Source organism: Stegastes partitus, unplaced genomic scaffold (assembly GCF_000690725.1).
Source record: "Stegastes partitus isolate 25-593 unplaced genomic scaffold, Stegastes_partitus-1.0.2 Scaffold107, whole genome shotgun sequence".
Taxonomy (NCBI): domain Eukaryota; kingdom Metazoa; phylum Chordata; class Actinopteri; family Pomacentridae; genus Stegastes; species Stegastes partitus.
This window is the reverse complement of record NW_007577838.1, coordinates 397,632-417,666: the sequence shown is the minus strand read 5'-3', so window position 1 is coordinate 417,666 and position 20,035 is coordinate 397,632. Positions and strand designations below refer to the sequence as shown.

At 40.3% G+C, this 20,035-nt stretch overlaps 2 protein-coding genes across 5 annotated transcripts; both read left to right on the top strand.

Moving 5' to 3' along the window:
- Nucleotides 1-339: 339 nt before the first annotated feature.
- cdk5rap3 (CDK5 regulatory subunit associated protein 3) lies at nt 340-8,555 on the top strand. Its single transcript, XM_008277784.1, has 14 exons — nt 340-434; nt 709-754; nt 1,560-1,691; nt 2,038-2,138; nt 3,250-3,298; nt 3,572-3,750; nt 3,878-4,014; nt 4,314-4,458; nt 4,798-4,899; nt 5,888-5,969; nt 6,072-6,160; nt 7,026-7,231; nt 7,970-8,141; nt 8,414-8,555. Exons 1-14 carry the CDS (start codon nt 429-431, stop codon nt 8,477-8,479), a joined length of 1,512 nt encoding a protein of 503 aa, XP_008276006.1. The 5' UTR covers nt 340-428; the 3' UTR covers nt 8,480-8,555.
- Nucleotides 8,556-10,176: 1,621 nt separating this feature from the next.
- On the top strand, nt 10,177-19,482 carry nfe2l1b (nfe2 like bZIP transcription factor 1b). 4 transcript variants are annotated; one of them, XM_008277781.1, is made up of 6 exons: nt 10,177-10,341; nt 11,379-12,204; nt 13,295-13,516; nt 15,411-15,500; nt 15,610-15,768; nt 15,998-19,482. In XM_008277781.1, the coding sequence occupies exons 2-6, from the start codon at nt 11,647-11,649 to the stop codon at nt 17,375-17,377; spliced, it is 2,409 nt and encodes an 802-aa protein (XP_008276003.1). In that variant the 5' UTR covers nt 10,177-10,341; nt 11,379-11,646; the 3' UTR covers nt 17,378-19,482. The 4 variants fall into 4 exon arrangements, with proteins under 4 accessions (XP_008276003.1, XP_008276005.1, XP_008276004.1 ...); XM_008277783.1 differs by lacking the exon at nt 10,177-10,341 and adding an exon at nt 10,361-11,272 and having other exon boundaries at nt 15,450-15,500; XM_008277782.1 differs by lacking the exon at nt 10,177-10,341 and adding an exon at nt 10,363-11,268.
- Nucleotides 19,483-20,035: the final 553 nt, after the last annotated feature.

The window sequence follows — 20,035 nt, the reverse complement described above, 5'->3', positions numbered from 1 at the left end:
TTGAAACTTTGTTATTGAAAGGCCTTATGTAAATAAAGTTATTATTATTATTATTATTATTATTATTATTATTATTATTATTATTATTATTATTATTACATCAAAATCTGTGTAAAATGAGACCAAAACAACAGAAAGTGTTGAGCCGGTTAAGGTGCAGCACCGCCCTCTAGTGACTCTTTCAGTAACTGCATCAATCACAATCCAAGCCATTCACCCAATCAGCTGCAGCGCTCAGCATACTAAACTTTCATTGGTCAGTCGTTTCCGTCAACGTAACATCGCCTCCTTCTATTGGCTGTGCTACTCGTAACGTGTCATAAACAGTAGAATCCGGATAGTGACAGAAATCCTCAATTCACATCTTGAAAAAAAACGCTATAATGAAGCCGTAAAATCTAGAAAGCGTCTAAAAAAGTGGAGAAACAATGGAGGTAAGTTAGAACACTTTTCCGTCGTTCGATTTTTAGAAAACTAGCCTGGGAGCTAACGTTAGCCTAGCTGTCACACAGTCAAAGTCCAGCTAACTAAGACAGAAACACTTTTCTTAAAGCTTTCGTAAACAAGCAGAACCGTTTGTCCTTTTATTATTTATCTGTTAACGTTATAATTCTCAAATTAATTTAAGATTTTCTGCTGGTGCACGGAACTGCTCCAAAAAGAGTGAAGGTGTGTAAACTGTGCTGACTGTTTTTCTCTCTTCAACAGAATATTCAAAATCTTCCCATCGACATCCAGACCAGCAAGCTTTTAGGTAAGACAAAACGCACATATTTAAAATGGGTTTGTGTCTGTCTGTGTGTAACTATGTTTTGTCTCCAACAGACCTTTAACCAGCTGTTACTATCCTGTGTGATTTGTATTACGTACAACAGAAATGAATACACCTCTGTGCAATATCACCTAAATGTCAAATGATTCAAAAACTGCATCGCCCCTTCATAACTGCAATACTTCAACAAAAGGAATATTAAATCTTGCACAGTCCCAACAGTGAAGCACGGAAGTGAGAGTGTAATGATATGGAGATTTAGGGAGATGATATTTCTCGATGGCACCATGAATGTCTGTGGATTTATCAAAATACTGGCTGACAAGACGACTCCCAGTCAGCAGAGGTTTGGCAAAGGAGCAATATTCCAGCGTAATCACCTCAAAACTGCATTATAATTGCCAAAATCACAGATTTTATAATGAAGAAAAGTGAAAGCTATGAACCGGTAAGTTGCTGGACTTAAATCCAATAGAACACTTTTGGGGTATTTTAAAGAGAAAAGTAGAGCAACACAATGCCTCTGGCAAAGAGCAGCGCCACATTTTTGCAGACTGATGAACATCTCTGCAGAAATGTATTGTCCACCATCCCAGTATTTTTAATATAGTAAATCTAAACTGTCAGATTAAGTGTGATGCGATTACTGTAAGGCGATACAGTTTAGAAGCATTTGCCACCAAAGCGATATTGAACTAGGGTGTACTCACTTCTTTCTGTACCTGCAAAAAAATGTCGGCAGATCCACCAATAATAATGCTGGTAAATCATTATTTTGCGGTCACAGACTGGCTGCTGGATCGACGTCACTGTAACCTGAAATGGCAAAGTGCAATAAAAGGAATCCGAGAGAAGATCAACGCTGCCATCCAGGACATGCCAGAAAACGAGGAGATCAAGCAGCTTCTCTCCGGCTCCTGTAGGTTCTCTATATACTGCTGGATTGCACCTCTCATGTGTTATCAGTGCATGCACGTTATGTCATTTCCAGCTACCATCTTCGCTTGGTTGAGGGAGTAGCGTCACGGGTTCTGAAAATGCAAAAAAAAATATTATTTGCAGTGCAGGGGTCTTTTTTTTGCACGTCGATGACTTGCAGAAATAGTCATTCTTAATTTTCAAGCTGATCTTTGTTGTTTTATAAGCACTTGGAGGAGAGCTGACTTCCTGTGGCAGCTATTCTTATGTAATGTAGAAGCCGTCTGTCTTTTTCATCCTCTGTGTGAATATTTACAAATTGATATCTTTGTTGTTTTACTTGACAGACATCCACTACTTTCACTGCCGGAGAATAGTGGAGATACTGAAGGGAACTGAGGCTTCTTCTAAGAACATCTTTGGCAGATATTCATCTCAGAGGATGAAGGTGAGAGGATTCAAATTAGCTGCAAATGACTGACTCACAGCACGGTCCAGAGTTTTTAATTAAATCCCTTTTAGACATGTGCTCCTGACAGCACACTTTGAATTGGGTGAAGTGACTTACGAAAGACTTTTCCCACATTTCAGCACCAATATTGGTCCTAAAACATTCGTAAAGCGTCAAAGACACCATTTACTGCCAAAATGACACCTTAAAATACAGCTTTCCTGCAATAAAGCTGAAACAGCTCAGATTATTGACACTCAGCAATATTAAATGTAGTCCACATTTTTTTTTAATTACCAGGAGCTTAAGTTTAGTTTGTTGATTCTAGTTGTTTGTAAGACTATTGTTTTAAATACCTGCAGCATCAGACAGCAGCAACATCCATATGAGCATCTCCAAAGAAAGACAGTTGCACATATTTAACCACAACACCAGTAATTTTCTAAGAATTATAAATTATCACAACATGGAGGAAGAACCTATCAGGATTGAACAGCAGCTCACACTTGTACTTTTGTTCACATCAGTCACAGTTTATCAGCTGCAGTTGAATTATTTGTTACGTACCAGATTTGGATTACTTTTTTTGTTTATTTGTGTATTATTCCACATTATGTCACTTGATGTTTTGTCCATTCTCATGTGTGTGACAAACATCGTACCATGGCTTTCTGCTTCACTTTGGTAGATGTGTGGGAATGAAGCAGTGAAAAACATTAACATAAAAGGTCACATATGTTTGAAAGACAATGCTTTAACAGACTGATGACAATGTTTGTATATTGTAATAATATTGTATTTTACCTTGTGCCAAATGCTCATATGATCAAGTGGAATTCCATTCTGTGCAATACATGAATTTTACCCTTTGAAGCCCTTTTTGATGACTGATGTTGTCATGTATGGTTGTTTTGTACTTTAGTATGTATTTGTGGTATTTGTGCAGCAGCATTCGGCACTTTTAGCCCAAGACAAATTTCCTTCGGGACAATAAAGTTCATCTCAGCTCATCATCTCATTGCCTGTTACTATCTCATGTTTGTGATGGGATGTTTTTGTGCTATGGACCTCTGCAGTAAGAAAAAAAAAACTGTTTTTCTTGTTACAGGACTGGCAGGAGATTGTGTCCCTCTATGAAACAGATAACATCTATTTGGGTAAGTGTGAATGGGAAACTCACATCTGTAGGTGTTCAGAGCTGTGTATTTTGTGACATAAGATGGTAGTCTTAGTCATGGAGTTATATTATAACTAGTTGTAATAGCTGTTGCTGTTGTCTTAGAAAGTTTCTATACTGAGGAGAGAGTTAATTTTCTTGCTGCTGTTACTATTATTTCTGCATCAGCAATATAGAACATGAAGAACAGCATCCGAAATAATTGCATGTGTAGAATTCTTTATTAACAATAAAATGTGTTGGTGTGTCCCAGCGGAGGTAGCCAGCCTGCTGAGTCGCAATGTGAGCTATGAAGGCCCGGCTCTGAGGAAGCAGCTGGCCAAAGCCCAGCAGCTGCAGCAGGAGCTGAGCAGGCGGGAAGTGGAGTGCCAGAGTTCAGCCGCAGACCTGAGGGAGCGCTACTACGCTGCCTGCAAACAGTACGGCATCACAGTGAGTGCAAGAACATTTACCCGCAGACAAATTCACCTCCGTACAGACTCTGTTATATTTAGAATTCTGCATTTTATTAACAAGCAGTTGCATCCTGTGCTGATGGTTGATTTGTTTCCTCTGGCAGGGTGACAATGTGCCCCGAGAGCTTCAGGCTCTGGTGACAGATTTACCAGTGGTTCTGGAGGAGGTCGGGAAGGATGCAGCGAAGTTAGAGGAGCAAATCCAACTTTACGCTGCTTTCACGAACTTTGTATGTGATTGGTGAGTACATCATCAATATAGAATCTGTTTTTTCCACATAGGTTATTTTTCTACTTATAAAATAATCTCTACATCATGAACAGTATTTGTGTCATTTTTTGGTTTATTTTTATGTTTTACTACATTTTTGTTCCCTTTGCTGCTGTAACACTGCAAATGTCCTCACTGTGGTATTAATGAATGGGTTATCTCATCTTATCTTTCAACTTCATCTAACTCACTGCGTGTTCTATTTAAAACTTTTAGGCATAAAGAATGTTTGTTTTGGGTCATATGAGCTCACATGTTGCTGCGTGTAGGTCCGAGCCAATCCTGCCCATGCTGACATTTGCTCAGAAGAAAGGGAACACAACGTTTTATGAGTGGAGGACGGGGAAAGTCCCAACTGTTGTTGAAAGGCCGGTTGTGGAGGACGCACCTCCTGATACAGCCGCAGAGGACACGGTTAGTCTTACTGTCTCTGAAGTGTTTTCTTTCTTCAGTGTTCATGTTTTACACTTGATCATCAAAGAATCAACTTTTTTCTTGATTTAGACTTTCTTCTTAAATTGATTTTATTTTTGTGATGTGGTTCAGTTATCTAAATCTAATTCAGATTAGCAGGGTTACTATACAGATTTCAGTGTGGAGATAATCCTGAATACAACCTCAGCATTCATCAGTGCTGTTTTGAAATATTCAGGAAATACAGCACAGATCAAACATGTTTTTTTTTTCAGTGTCTATTCACAACAGATACTTTTCAAACTTTATTTCTGCCTTGTGCTTTAAAACCTGCCTTAGATTGACTGGGGCGACTTTGGCAAAGGAACAGACACTCTGAGTTCAGGCATCGCGGTCGAGGATGGAATTGACTGGGGGATCAGTCTGGAGCCGAACTCTGAGGTAAAACACCTGAATATACCTGCATTTTGACTTTCTAGCATATTTTCTGTGTCATTTATTATTTAACTATCTAGATATTTGCAGAAATTCAGAACAATTTCTACAAAAAGAACATATTAATACCTAGTTTAGTCGTGCATACCACATTGCATAATTTTCTCTAATCCCCGGCCAGGCGTTCTTGTGCAACACAGGGTACTTCTGCAGTTAGCTCGTGAATATGGAAATTATAATCCTTGTCTTGAGACGGCTGTAACATCTAAATACTGCTTTTGCAATTCAGAGTGCAATAAGTTGAAGCTGTCACAGTAGATGAGTCAAACTAATGGCCAAATGGTCAAAATAGTTTGCTAATGGTAATGAGTTAATGGTGGAAATACAGTAAATTGCTTAATTAATGTATAAATCAGGGTTTTTCCAGTATAGAGGATTAAAAAAACAGGTCTTACTGAGCGAGAAAAGAAAATCAATGGCATTAAAATGCTACGAACTGAGAATAAAAGTAGCAATCCAATTCTTTTAGCAGGTTCAAGCATACACACTTTTGTTTATCAAATGGTGGAAGTAACAGAAAAATGCAAGTTGTATTCCCCCTCCAAAGGCCCATTCTGAGCAGGTAAATGGTAAAATGGATTAACTAAATGATGATTGAAAAAGTAAAAAAAAAAATAAAATAAATGATGAAACTGTAAAAGCAGTTTGGTAAACGGGATGAATTCTTTGTTGAAATGTTCAACATCTGCTACGACTAGCATCCAACTTTTACCAAACTGATTTTATCACTGATAGTTCAATAATTCAGTGTATACATGTATAATTAAGACAAAATACACAATATAATTTGCAGGGTTGGGCCACATCCAGGTTGACGTGAATTCAGATAAACTTATTTCGGACATGACAGATGAAGCTGATTGGAATCTGTCTGAAAGAGGCCGTGGAGGTGTGTGAGATAATGTACCGATCTCTTCTTCGTGTCCGTTGTTAGGACGCTGCTGGAGGCGGTATCGACTGGGGTGACAGCGAAGCAGCTCCCATTGAGATTGAAATCGTAGATGCCGGCACCGACTGTGAGTACTTTTTTGGAATCGTCGTCGTGGCTCCAGCCAAACTTATCACATGCTCAGCTGCTGAAATGTCTGTTTGCTGAAGACGAACGTTTGGTCCTGTAGGTCCTGAGGGTGTGGCGAAGGGTGAGGATGCTCTGAGTATTCTGGAAAACTCTCAGTCCCGCAGTCAGTTCATTGATGAGCTAATGGAGGTAACGATCACAGTAACTCAACATCAAATTGATCCTGTTAGGCCGTATAGCTACTTTATTTTTTTATTTAACATAACGGTATGTTGTTGGAGCTGTCACAGTGTGATGCTACAAACACTGAAACAACCTGTAAACTTAAACTTACAAAGCTGTACACATTAGGGCTGATTATTAGTGGAGCATTTAGCAGCTAAAGAGCTAAAAGATTAATGCATGATTCATGTGTAATAAGTGACTGTTAACATGATTACTTTGACACACACAATCTCACTTTATAAAGCAATATTGTGTCTGTTTTAGGTTAAAAAAAAGTCTGTTAATGCAGATTTAAGTAACCTGTTTGTCGAAATAACTAAACATGTTATTTAGTGTGTAAATTCAGAAACTAAGTACGACAAACAACAAAGACTGTGAGCTTTCAGATCTTAGTAAAAGCAATTCACAGTGTCGTTTTTTTGACTTTCAGCGAGTGGCATGAAAATTCAGATTTGCAAAAACGTAGACAAAATGGGAGTGAATAGCCAAGTCAGATGACATTATGAGAGTAAAAACAGAAGTTATGAATAAAAAGTTAATAAGAGAAAGTAAGTGAATTATTAAAAGCACAAGATATCTCTGATATCTATCTATGGGGTTCAAATTTAAAGTGTTTGTGATTGCGGAGTAGTTTGTAGGGCTGATGATGTGGACCTCACACCATCTAGGACTTTACAACCTCAGTTTAATTCAGAATGTAGGTAAAACTGGATCACCGGGCTTTGGCAGGGTAATTGTGATGTACAAATCTTTCATGCACGGTCAACATTTATCAAGTAGTATTTGAAGCGTTTCAGTCAAGTGAGGCTGGTTTTGTTTTTCGCTGCAGCTGGAGGTGTTTCTAACGCAGCGCATCAGCGAGATGGGAGAGGAGGAAGACGTGGTTGCCATGAGCCAGTTCCAGCTGGCCCCCTCTGTCATCCAGAGCCAAACCCGCCAACACGTCCAGGAGATGCTGTCACAGGTGCAGGACCTTCTGGGCCGCCTCACCTCTCTGAGGATGCAGCACCTGTTCATGATCCAGGCCTCCCCACGGTACGCTAATCGCCATAGCACTAACATAAAGTTTCATGTTCAGGGAAAAAAAAAAACGTAAAGATGCTCCACATTTACCGAAACACCTGGGACGTCATTATATTCTCCACTTAAGATTCCAATTAAATAAATCAACAAATAACTGGAAGTTTCAACGTTGTTGCTGTGAACAATGTCCATCAAAACACAAATGTTAAACCATATTCTCCAACTCATTTAACACACATTAGCCAGGTAAATTTGTATAATATATAATATTATGTGCTGGCAGCACTGATCTTAATTTAATCATTTGAAGTTGTTCTAATTTTTTTTATCAGTAAACTAGAAAAACTACGATATTAGACCATTTTCTGGTAGATACTGTTTTTAAACATTTACTTTAACTTAAGATTGATTTGCAATATTTTAAGCCTATTTAAAACCTTTATGATATGCTCTTCTCTCTGCTATGCACCGATCTCATGAAACAGACGTAAGAAGAGTTCCTAGAAGTAGGAAGATTAGAGGACTGAGTGTACAGCGTATTGTCATGTATCAGGTGTTCAGCGATATACAAAAGTGATTTTAACATGTCATTACTTTTTACACATTTGTAGTACACAGAATCTGTTCTAACATGAGCATTAGTTGTAAAATCTTCTGTTACAGTTAGTGGAAAACCCTTGCTGCACCTATAAAATGTTACAAACTCATCCTTTTTTTTTATTGATCTTCATGTGAAATGTGTTTGTTTAGGTATGTTGAACGTGTCTCAGAGGTGCTGAGACAGAAGCTGAAGCAGGCAGACATCCTGGTGCTGAAAGGTGCCACGATGGCGGAGAAGAGGCAGGAAGCCCTGGAGGAGCAGTCCAGGCTGGAGCCTCGTGTTGACCTGCTGGCAGGATGCACCCGGGAACTCCAGAAACAGGTATTAGATTACTATTTCCATTTATTTATGTTCACAGGGCTGGTAATTTCCCCACTCACTGGAATGAGGAGACTGCAGGAAGCATCTGATACTGAAAATCTAAACCCCAGTCAGTTCTATTACCTGTCTTATTACATTGTATGTGGAGGGATATAAAGGAAGAAATATAAATTTCATCGTATAATTATTATCTGTTAAACTTTCAAGCATCTTTGTAATAATGTGTGTAATTGCCTGTACTCATGACTGTTTGTTGTTGTTTGTTTTTGCAGATCGAAGCAGACATTTCAAAGCGATACCACAACCGGCCAGTCAACCTGATGGGTGTTAATATTTAGTCAACTTCACGGACATGTACTAAAAATATTTTGTTGTGACCCACAAGGACAAATAAAAACTGATATTTAATTTAAACTCTTGCTGTGTTTTTTTTTTAATATATATTTTCTGTATTAATGTTGACAAGTCATTTACAGCATTTAAGCAGAACTGTTTTTAAAAATAAATAGACAGAATTTAAATGCATGTATTTTATCTCAGACCTATATTATTTATTCAAGTAAAGATATATATATATATATAATTTCAAGTTTTTGCTTGACAAAATAATTGAGAATGTAAAGTTACCAATATGTTTAAGTTTCAGTGTAAATGAACAACTTAGTCACAGAAAATCATGCAAGTTATCCCAACTAAATCTCTTAATTATTGTTTTTATGCTTAAAAGACTTTAATCATTTCGAATATTAGAGAGATTTAGAAAACTTAACCAAATGCTATATTATTATTTTATATGGAAGGAAGCTGTAGTTTTCTGATTCTTGTTTTTATAATATTTATAAGTTGAGATATGAGATATATTGATGCACTTTCCTAAATTTATTCAGAACAATTCTTGAAGCAGGTTAATTATTGTTATTCTGCTTAAGAGAGAATATTTTTCAAAATGTATATTTAATATTTCAGAAGATTGGAGGGTTGAAGGATTTCTAAAACTTAACTGAATAATGTAGTGTTTTGTTATATAGGAAAAAGCTGTATTTGTCTAATGCTTGCTTTTTGTGCCTCGGTGTAACTGATATGTAATTATAACTACTTTATTAAATTAATACTTTTTTTTTAAATGTGCAGTGGATGGTGTAGATGGGGTACATGTCCGAATGAGGAAAAAAAGGTCACAAAAAAAAAACACAAAAGTGCACAGTTATTCCACTTAAATCACTTTAGATAGTTATTGAAGTGAGTTACTTATTTTTTTTTAATGCTTAGGAGTACCAAATACTGTAATATTGTACGACATGAGGGAGACCTGTGTTTTTTGGTTTTGTTTTTTTCCCTTGTTTTTAGAATATAAAAAGCATTTTTGGCCTCTTTTAGCATTTGTGCATTAAGCAAAAATAATGATCAACTTTCCACTGTAAACTTTTTTTTTTTTGCATAATTTCTGAAGCAGCTGAATTATTGTTTTTATATTTAAGAGTCCTTATTTAATTATTATTGTTATCAATAAAATGTGCAGCGTTGTATAAGACGTTCTAATGAGGTTTAAAAAAAAGACAAAAAGTCAAACTGTGTGTTTAATAATTCAGAAGGTTGAAGGGATTTAGAAAACTTTTCCAACCACTGTAATACTACACGGCAGTATTATATTACATGAGGAAACGCTGTATTTTCTAATTCTTATTTTTATAGAATAAAGAGCATTCATGGCCTCTTCACTTACGTGATTTGTACATGAAACAAAAAAAAACAAACACTTTTTTTCTTACTATACATTTACAAACATTAGACATATGAGATTTGGTGATGTTCTTTTCTGGAATGAAGTATAGAATGAGCCTTTTATTTATTTAATTACTTACTACAAGGGGATACGTTTAAAATGTGAGCTTATGTATTACTTGTTGTCTGTGTGATATTACAGTGTGGGGGGTTTTTGGTCGGCTGATGAAAGCCTGCCACTAGAATGTTCTACGCATGCTCTGTGCGAAAGCGTGTTTTGGTGTCAAGCGGCGCTGCTAGGCTAGCCGGGCCAGCTAGCAATTTTGCAAGTCATGGTGGGCCATTCAATGAGGAAAGGCTGGACAATGCTATATCGGGCAGCAGCACTGTGGAACTTTTAATGAAACAGGACTTGCGTACTGTTCTTAGGTGATAGTGGACTGTTGGGCATGAAGACACAGTTGCAAAATCTTCATGCGTAAGTATTAAATCAAAAGGTTTTGCAGATTTAACTAACTAATGCGTGCGCCGCTATGTGAACTGCAGTGATTCGCGGCACAAGCTAACGTTAGCAGGCACGTACGTAAATAAACGCAGCATTTATGAGTGAGTGACTGGAAACGGCGGTGTGTCTTGTTTAAGTTACTTTTCAAAGTAGCTGTATGGTTACGGTAGTTAGCAGCAAACTAGCTTACAAGGCTAGCACAGTGTAGGTTTTGAGTTCCAATAGTAGTTTAGCATTTTCTTTAAACCCCACCCACCTCCCATTCCTATTGGCCACGAGTTGCTGGAGTCATTTGTCGTTGCCGCGTTTGAGGCATGTGAATGGCTGCACGGCCTGTCAATCATCTTTTCACCACTTGTTGCTAGGGAGATTGTTTGATGCTAGCTACAGCGGAAGTAGGTAGTCCTAAAACAGCAGCAGAGCAGCCTGTCACTTTCTAGGGTAAACAGAGATGCAAGTTTACCAGCTAATTTAGCGACACGGCATATTACAGTCACTGTACGTTGTGTAGTAACTTGTGTATTAGCTGTAGCCGGGTCTCAAAACACAAGGTGGCTAACGGCTAACGTCATAAGGACGAAGATAGGCGCAGCTGTGCGAGAGGAGGGAGGGACCCTGCCTGCCACCTAACGCTGCCGTTGGTGCGTGTGCTAACCAGCCCAGCGAGCTTTCTCGACTCTCCCATTCACCTTCAGCAGCACCCACAAGAAGTAGTTGTCCTGTCAAGGGTGGGGTGATGCCTTAAAGCTCTGTGTTCATCATCTCTGGTCTGCTGAATTTCCAAGAATGAAAAGGCATTGCGCGGTGCGAGCCGACATCACTTCTCTAGTCTTGGGAGGATGGAGTGGTTGCAGTGGGCTAGCAAGTCCTGTTTTTCATTAACATGTGCTTAATGCAAATGTAGGTAGGTAAGATTTGCGTGCTTTAGGGCTGAAAGCAGTGCGATTGTATTGTTTGAACTAATGCAGCTTGCAACAGAGCAATAAAATGTCATTTCTCACTTTTGTCAGGAATGGGAAGATGAGAACCTTATGAAGAACAAAGCTTTGAGTACAAACTGGACTCTCTGAGAAGTGGAAGCCTCATCCTGGATTTTATTCAAAACATACATAATCCTGTTGAAGACCCTTTCCCCCCTTTTTCACTATCTTTAACCACTTTTTATGTTCATGTATCTAGCTCCGTCTTTTAGTGGTAGTACAGAAGTATTGATCCAAGGTAGTTGGCCCCTTTTTTGTTTTTATTTTTTACTTTCACCTTTTGTTCCTTTGTAAAGAAATGCTTTACCTGAAAAAGTACTTCACAGAGGGCCTGATTCAGTTCACCATCCTTCTGAGTCTCATTGGGGTGCGGGTGGACGTTGACACCTATCTAAGCAATCAGCTGCCCCCACTGAGAGAGATCATCCTGGGGCCTAGCTCAGCCTACACCCAGACACAGTTTCACAACCTGCGCAACACGCTGGACGGCTATGGCATCCATCCAAAGAGTGTGGACCTCGACCATTTCTTCACCACTCGACGGCTACTAAACCAGGTGCGCCAGCTGGATCGCCTCTCCGTGCCCAGTACCGAGCTCAACACCTGGCTAGTGCATCGTGACTCTGAGACTGTGGTGTCTGCCAGCAGCCAGTCCAGCCCCAGCATCACCCTGGACAATGGGGCCGGCCTAGACGACGTGAACAACCCTGACGCTACCCCGGCCATGAGGGGAGGAAGTGGAGCACCTGAATCCACGTACAACCTGAACGCAGCGGACAGCAGCCTGGGAGCTGTGGCCCCAGAGGGCAACCAGGAGCAGGGCAACAGGGATGGCAATGACGACCTCACCAAAGAGGTACTGCAGCATGTTTCTTACCTTCCTCCTGTGAGCACCTGGAGAGCATCTGTCAGAGGGAAGGGGGAAACACCTCCTTTTGACAGATGCTTGTTGTCACCACACACACCTGCCATATCGCATATAAATGGTACCAGCAGGATTTGATCATTAAAAATAAATCCAGCAGCTGAGAAATTAATTATTAGCATGTATGTCAATGTTTTCCAAGATAAACAACAACAATTCTATACACAGAAGAGCTTCTTTTTGTAGAAACTCAAAATATCGTATAACAACTTACATGTGTCAATCTGATATTTCTCTTTATTATAGATAAAGTTAATATTTAAAGTATGACATCATAAAACACTCATTAACTGTATTCCACTGTAAATGGAGTAGAGGTGACATTACACACCAGTATCTTTTATGGTCCACACCCGAGGTCTTTTATCAGTGTCAGCTATTTTTAGTCAAACCAGTTGAGTCACATTCATTACAGCTGTGATTCTGGTCACATTTAATGTTGTCCACGCGGGCGCAACTTTAAAATGCACAGCAAGTCGTCATCTCCCTTAATTTACTCCCTAAAAATGTCCCACAGGAAAAGATAACGATGCCATTCTTTACTTGTTACGTATCTGCAACATTTCTGCGTTGTTATTTGTCACTTTAACTTCTATGTAACTTACTTGAGGCGCACACACAACAGTCATATTGTTGCAGTCGAGGCATGGGGTCACAAAAAGTCATTATTGGATTGTAATAAACCGAGACTTCTTTCTCATCACATGTTAACCACCGTGCCAAAGTGTTTGTGTCATGGTCGCACCACCTGATTTGTGTTACATGATCTACAACTCTCCTTCCAAAATTATCCACTCTGATGGAATTAAATGGCTTGTGTAAAAAGTAAAAAGGGCTAGTTCAGCTTCTTATCATAAACGAGTAAATCATTTTTATCAAGCATAGCCAAAATATGTTGAGTAAATTGCAACAGTATGAGTTAGTTTTCAATACACTGCATGTCTGCACAATACCTGGTTATTAAAGTACCTCTCTTCTGTATACAGGGCCATTTTTCAATGGTTGCTATATGTTTTTCCAGGACATTGACTTGATTGACATCCTATGGCGACAGGACATCGACCTTGGTGCAGGAAGAGAAGTGTTCAACTACAGCAACCGTCAGAAGGAGAGCGAGGAGGAGAAGCCCAGCCCACAGGAGAACAAAGACAGAAATGAGGAACAGGAGAGCTGGAGAAATGGCATAAACTTACAAGGAGCTCAGCCGGTGGACGGCGAGACTGGAGAGAGCATCCCAGAGCAGGTCTGTTAAAGCTAAGCCCATCTTTATGTGCTATTGTTTTGTCCGGTGGGAGGTGGTACATTTAACTGCCTTATACGACATAAAAAGGAAATGGAAATTTTGGAGCTGCACACTGGTGATAAGAGATAATTTTGTCTGCTGTATATTAGCTTTTATAAATGCGGAGACATTTCCAGGTACTTTCTTTTCAACATTTGCTTGAAACATCGCGGGTTGAAAGATTGGGCTCATCTGCTGTTTGTATGCAACAGTGCCCTCTTGTTATTGAGTTACACCAGTGGATGTGTTGGGTCTGAGATAAAGCAAATCAAGCTGGTGCAGTTAGATGTTCATTTTACAGAGGCTCGCAAGTGCATCACATTTACTTCAGGGTTTAACATCCAAGAGAATCGTCCAATGGATCCGTTCAGAATCACAAGCCCCTGTGGCAGATAAACGTTATCCTCACAAAGCTTCTGGTGCACACACATGCGTCATATCGAGTGCCAGTAACAGTGACAGCCATTATGTTTTTATGAATGGGTCCGAACTGATCAAATGCGCAAGAATTATTTGCTCCTTGTCATGTTTTATGAGGCAAAACATTGTGACTTGACCACAGTAGCTGAAAATTAACGATACAGATTTATTTTGCGTGAGTGCTTATGAAAATGTGTCACTGAAATACAGTCACCTTTTGTGAAGACACGAACAACCACAAGACTGTCAGAATGAAGGATGCTTTCAGCCCTTATCTGTTTGGTTAAAACAAGCTTTGGTGTCCGGTTAAAGCGTTTCATTTGGGCTGGTGTGAAAACTGACAGTCAAAACTGGTTTGAACTAAATAGCCGGTATGAAAACGCCTAAAAAGGAGGGTCTTGATCTGTTCTAGCAACATATAGATTATGTTTATACAAGTCAAGTTGTAACCATTGTGACAATATACACGTGAGCAGGTGAGGGCCGGGATTTCCCTCATTTATTGTACCAATTGATTTATTTATTTTATAGATTTATTTGTGTTTATTTATTGATATTTTTGCCTTTATTGGAAAAGTTAAAAGCATGAGCTGTATATAAAAGATGGACGTAGCCAACGTTACATGACACATTGGTTTGTGGACTACTGTTGTGAAGCGTCAGGTTTGGAGTTAGCGGTCACTCTCTTGTATGGGGTGGATCTGATTAAGGCTGAGTTAATAGTACAGTAGTTTTGGGCCTATTTACCTCAATTTCACACATCTCTACAGTTGGGGGAGAAGTCTGGTCTGACCTGGTCTTTCCACTGTGATGATATAGAATGTGTTTAACATGAGTTAAAATCGGGATGGGAATTATTATCACTCTAGGAGCTATTAAAACTGATCTCATTCCCATTTGTGACTGAAAAATAAACAGTTCATATTGACGGCATCATCCCAAATATTTTCTCATTCAGATTTGTTTACCTTTCAAGGACAGTACCAATGCTGCTGTGGTAGCAACCACGCAGTCACAAGATAGCCACGCCCTAAAATGTAATAATAATAATAATAAACTTTATTTCTATAGCACCTTTTAAAATTGGCGTCACAAGGGGCTTTTCAACACATTAAAAAACAAGAACATGATTTAGGGTCTGTTTTGATTTAAGTGGGACCATAATTGGCAAATTGAACACCATGCTTCTTTGAAATAGAGTTAAAACGAGCCACACCAGAAATTCATGAGGAACATTTTTACTGAGGTATCAAACCGAGAGAGAAGTAGGGTCATTTTCTCATAGACTTCTTGACTCCTTTTTGCAACCAGAGGAGTCGCCCCCTGCTGGATGTTAGAAAGAAGGCAGGTTTAAGGTTTCACTTGTCAGGACAAAGTTAACTTAGCTGTAGTTTTAGAAGTACCTTAATAGAATATTGCTTTTTGTTTTGACCAGCTCCCAGGACTTGGCTCACAGACTTCGTTGTCCCTACAGGAATGCCTGCGGCTGCTGGAGGCCACGTTCCCTTTTGGGGAAGAAACTGAGGTAAAAATTTGTTGTACAATAAGATATTTATGTCATGCTTGTCTTGTGGTCAAATATTTGCAGAAAATGTACTTGAGTTTTTATTCGTTTTTATGCCATTTTCAATTAGTTCCCAGCACCGGTTGTCACCCCGGAAATAGCAGTTTCCAGTGAAGAAGTTCCTTCTACATCTCAGGGCCTCCCTCTGCCACCACAGCTGCCCTCAGCAGAGCCACAGTTAGACCTGGAGCAGCAGTGGCAGGACATCATGGCCATCATGGAGCTACAAGTAAGAGCTGTTTGTTTGCCCTCATGACAACACTGATGTCCAAAATAAAAGCATCTGTATCTCAGAACAACAATATGCATGATAACAAATTGAGGGGAAAAAATTGTGGCTCTTTGCTGGGTAAGAGAGTGAAGTAATTAAATCACAGAACCCAGAAAGAAAACACAAAAACTTGCGTTCTAATTTTTTAAATAATTTCCTTTTCTCCTTAAAATCTGTCTGCTCAAAGGCAATGGAAGTGAACAACACTTCGCTCCACACCAACTCCAGCAGTGTAAATGCCACAAGCGGGACGACTGACTCAAACACTGCAGGAAACTTTGGACTTTCTACTCGCCCGACTCCGATAAACCAGGATGTCAGCCTTCACCAGGCCTCCTTGCCCAGCTGCAGCCAAGACTTCCCCCAGATTTTCACCCCTCAGCTGGACTCTGTAAGCATCACCCCAAGAACCACCATGCTCAGACTTTCCTCCAGTAACTCCACCAACGTCAACTCCACGTTTGGAGCCACGAACCTGACTGGGATCTTTCTCCCACCACACATAAACAGTTCTAGTAACAACGTTACATCCACACCTATCCTGCCCGATCCATTCAGCACCCTGCTGGAGGAGTCGATGCTTGATGAAATCAGCTTGCTGGACCTCGCCATGGAGGAAGGCTTCAGCCAGGCCCAAGCTTCCCAGCTGGAGGATGAGCTTGACTCAGATTCTGGTCTTTCCCTGGACTCCAGCCACAGCCCGGCTTCCCCGAGCAGCTCTGAGACATCCTGCTCGTCTGCAGCTTCTTCCTCTTCAACGTCTGCCACCTTCTCCGAGGAAGGAGCTGTGGGCTACAGCACTGACTCTGAGGTGGCCACTGTGGAGACGGAGGAAGGTGCTGTTGGAGGTTACCAGCCCGGGTACAGCAAGCTCTGCCGCATGAGCTATCAGGACCCCTCTCAGTTCCACAGCCTTCCTCAGCTCGACAGCATCAGCCACAATCATACTTACAACCTGCCGCTTTCCTCTGCCTTCTCTGAGCACCCAGAGCTCCCGCTTCCGGCTGGGAAGAAGACTGTCCGCGACAAACAGAACTCAAAGCTTCAGCCTCCTCAGGACTTGCTCGACAAGCACTCAAGTCGTGACGAGCGCCGAGCCCGAGCCATGAAAATCCCCTTCTCCAACGACAAGATCATCAATCTGCCTGTGGAAGAGTTCAACGAGCTTCTCGCTAAGCATCATTTGAGTGAAGCTCAGCTCGCACTTATCCGCGACATCCGCAGGCGCGGCAAGAACAAGATGGCGGCCCAGAACTGCCGCAAGCGCAAGCTGGACACTATCATAAACCTGGAGCAGGGCGTCCAAGACCTGCGGCGCGACAAGGCCCGTCTGCTGAAGGAGAAGATGGAGTTCATTCGCTCCATCAGGCAGATGAAGCAGAAGATGCAGAGTCTGTACCAGGAGGTGTTCACTCAGCTGCGGGACGAGGAGGGCCGGCCCTATCCTCCCAGCGAGTACTCGCTGCAGTACAGCGCTGACGGCAGCGTGCTGATCATGCCCCGCGGCGTGACAACTGCCGAGCAGAACCGTAAGCCAGAGAAAAAACAAAAAGACAAAAAGAAGTGAGCGGGACAGACTGCTGTTTATTCTATCACTTTGCTAAATCAATAAGAAAGATTTCTGCAGATGCAAGAGAGATGTCCTTTTTTCCTTTACGAAGATTCTGGTGAGTAGAAAAATGGCGTTGTTGACGACTCTTCCTGCATTAGTTTCTCCCTTTTCATTCTGTTCCTACATTTTTTTCCCTGGAAACAACTTTGAAGCAGAAGTAGCTCTTCGTTCGAGTACTGATATTTCATTATTTAGACGAGGAGAAGGAGGGATATAAAAGGACATAAAATGAGCTATTAGAAAAAAAATTAGCTGCTCTTGATCCTTTTGCACCAAACCACTGAGGATGGAGAAGATTTGTAGGGTAAAAGAAGGGACTGGTGTCGAGGAAAGTGGGAGTAAACAAAAAAAAAACAACACTGTCAACAAGGATGGTTGGAATACCTATGCACCGAGGGTTTTAAAGGACTATCAGATCACATCCCACCCTGGAGACTTTTAGTGATTTTCATAGTCACTGAGGCTTTTAAGTTGCAAATCTTCAGGCAAAGAACAGCATCTATGGTTGTGAGAGTTTAGATACCAAAGGCTAAAGGAAGCCCATCATTTTAGGACGCCATTAACACCTATACTAACCAGAGGTTGTATGGTGCACATCACGTGATCTGTATACATCTTAAATGCTCAAACACTGCACTCTAATTCTGTAGGTTTGTACTGCAAATTTCTGAGTGGGTGGCATCTAAGTTTAGAAGGCCCTAAATAGATTGGGTTTGATGTGTGGAAGCGGGATGTTGAGATGAGAGGAGTCAGAGGCTGAGTGTTCCTGGGCTGGCCACTGCTAAAAGAGGCCTGGAGGTGAAGTCCTGCAAGAGGAGCAGATGGATGTTTTAGGGAGGAGGCACACTGCATTGCAAAATGTATCAACTTCCTTATAAATTATACATAGCACTGTAATTTGTCTTTAAAAGGCTTGGCTGTATGCATTTTGCCGTGTCCGTCGCTATTCCTTCGCTGCAGGTTTAAATACGGGAGCTGCGTTTAGGAAGGCTCTTATTAACTGTTCATAATCTGTAGTATAAGCAAGGTTATAGGTCTAGCCACATCAGCTTTATGTAAAAGTCTACACCCTCTTTGTTGGTTTGAAAAGTCTGCGCGGAGCCTGTAATCACAAGAGGAACTGAAGATACTGTGATGGGCCAGGAGCTCCGGAGAGTACTGTATGATTGCAACCGACTCCAGGCTGTCACAGATCAAAGATATCGATTATTTGTTAGCTTTTCTTTCCTCTTGGACGCCCCGTTTTAAGCATTAACATGAAGCAGGCTCAGTTGACGCTGCGGTGTAGCGATATCCCTTTTAAATATTTGCCAACGTTACCCAACCGAAAGCCACTTTAGGCGATTTTTTTTTTTTTAAACTGCTGTAAAGCCGAGCTGTTGGCTTGTGTCCTGTTTTTAAGATTTGTGTTGATAACAAAGTGAGCCACGTCGTTAACGTGAGGTTAAAAAGATATTGGAATGTGTGAGATGAAAGTGTGTGCTGTGGCCACTTTGATTTGAATGCCTTTATTTAACAATCTTTATCTTCACTTTTAAGGATTTTGAGAACCGGAGAGACGCGTTCTCAAAGTAGAAGTGCTATTACTTGTCTATTTGAATGAAGTTTGTCAGTACATGTGTTATATCACCCTCTTTAAGAAAAAAATAGGTCAGTTGTTGCAGCTGAGATAGCAGTTAGGTTAGAATATTTACAAGAGGCTGAACAGAACTCGCAACATTAAGATGATGTCCAAAAAAACTGTTTTGAAAGGAGAACTGTCCTCATTAAATGTGATATTCAGGCATGAAACTCTGGTTAACATTCACTTCAGTGTAACCCAGTGCAGCACCGACTATTTAGTACTGCTACTACTTAGTGCACTTTTTCTTTGTCTGTCTTTGTTCTGTAAATATTTTCATGTTTGTGTTTGTCATGATTTATGTAGTTTGTCAAATGTCTCCATAACAGTCTCACCCTCTGCTTTGAGTTTGGATGTAGTTCCCTCTGTTTTGAGATATTTGCTGGCAATCAAGAATTGTTTTTATTGATTAATAAAGTGTTTTTATTTTCACCTGTGACTCTTGTGTTCTAGTTGTCCATGCTTTGCTTCAGGAGGCTTCAGGTTTTCATCGGCAAAGTTACTTGACAACAGAGAGAACTAGGGAGAGCCTTGGGGATGAGAATAATCAAAACCAGTTATTAGAGTGGTAAAAATTGGTCAAAAATAGACGGAAAATTGACGAGTTCAATACAGAAACAATGCAATTAGGAAACTACAAAGGCTGCAATTTAGGTTCAAAGGTTTGACAAACTTGTGTTGTCATTCTCGTGTTGCAGTCCTAATTTTTAATCGTATCTAATGTGGTTGTATGAGCTGCAACTGATATTTATTTCCATTGTCAATGAATTTGTCAATTATTTCCTTAATTGTTTAGCTGTTGGGTCTATAAAATGTCAGAAAATGTAGAAAAATGTTGGTCAGTGTTTGCCAGAGATCAAAACAATGTCCTCAAATGTCTTGTCTGCAACCAAAAGATATTCAGTTGACTGTCATAGAGACGGAAAGTATGTTCACATGTAACACACTGAGATCGGAGAATTTAAATTTTCCTTCCTAAAAAAATTACTCAA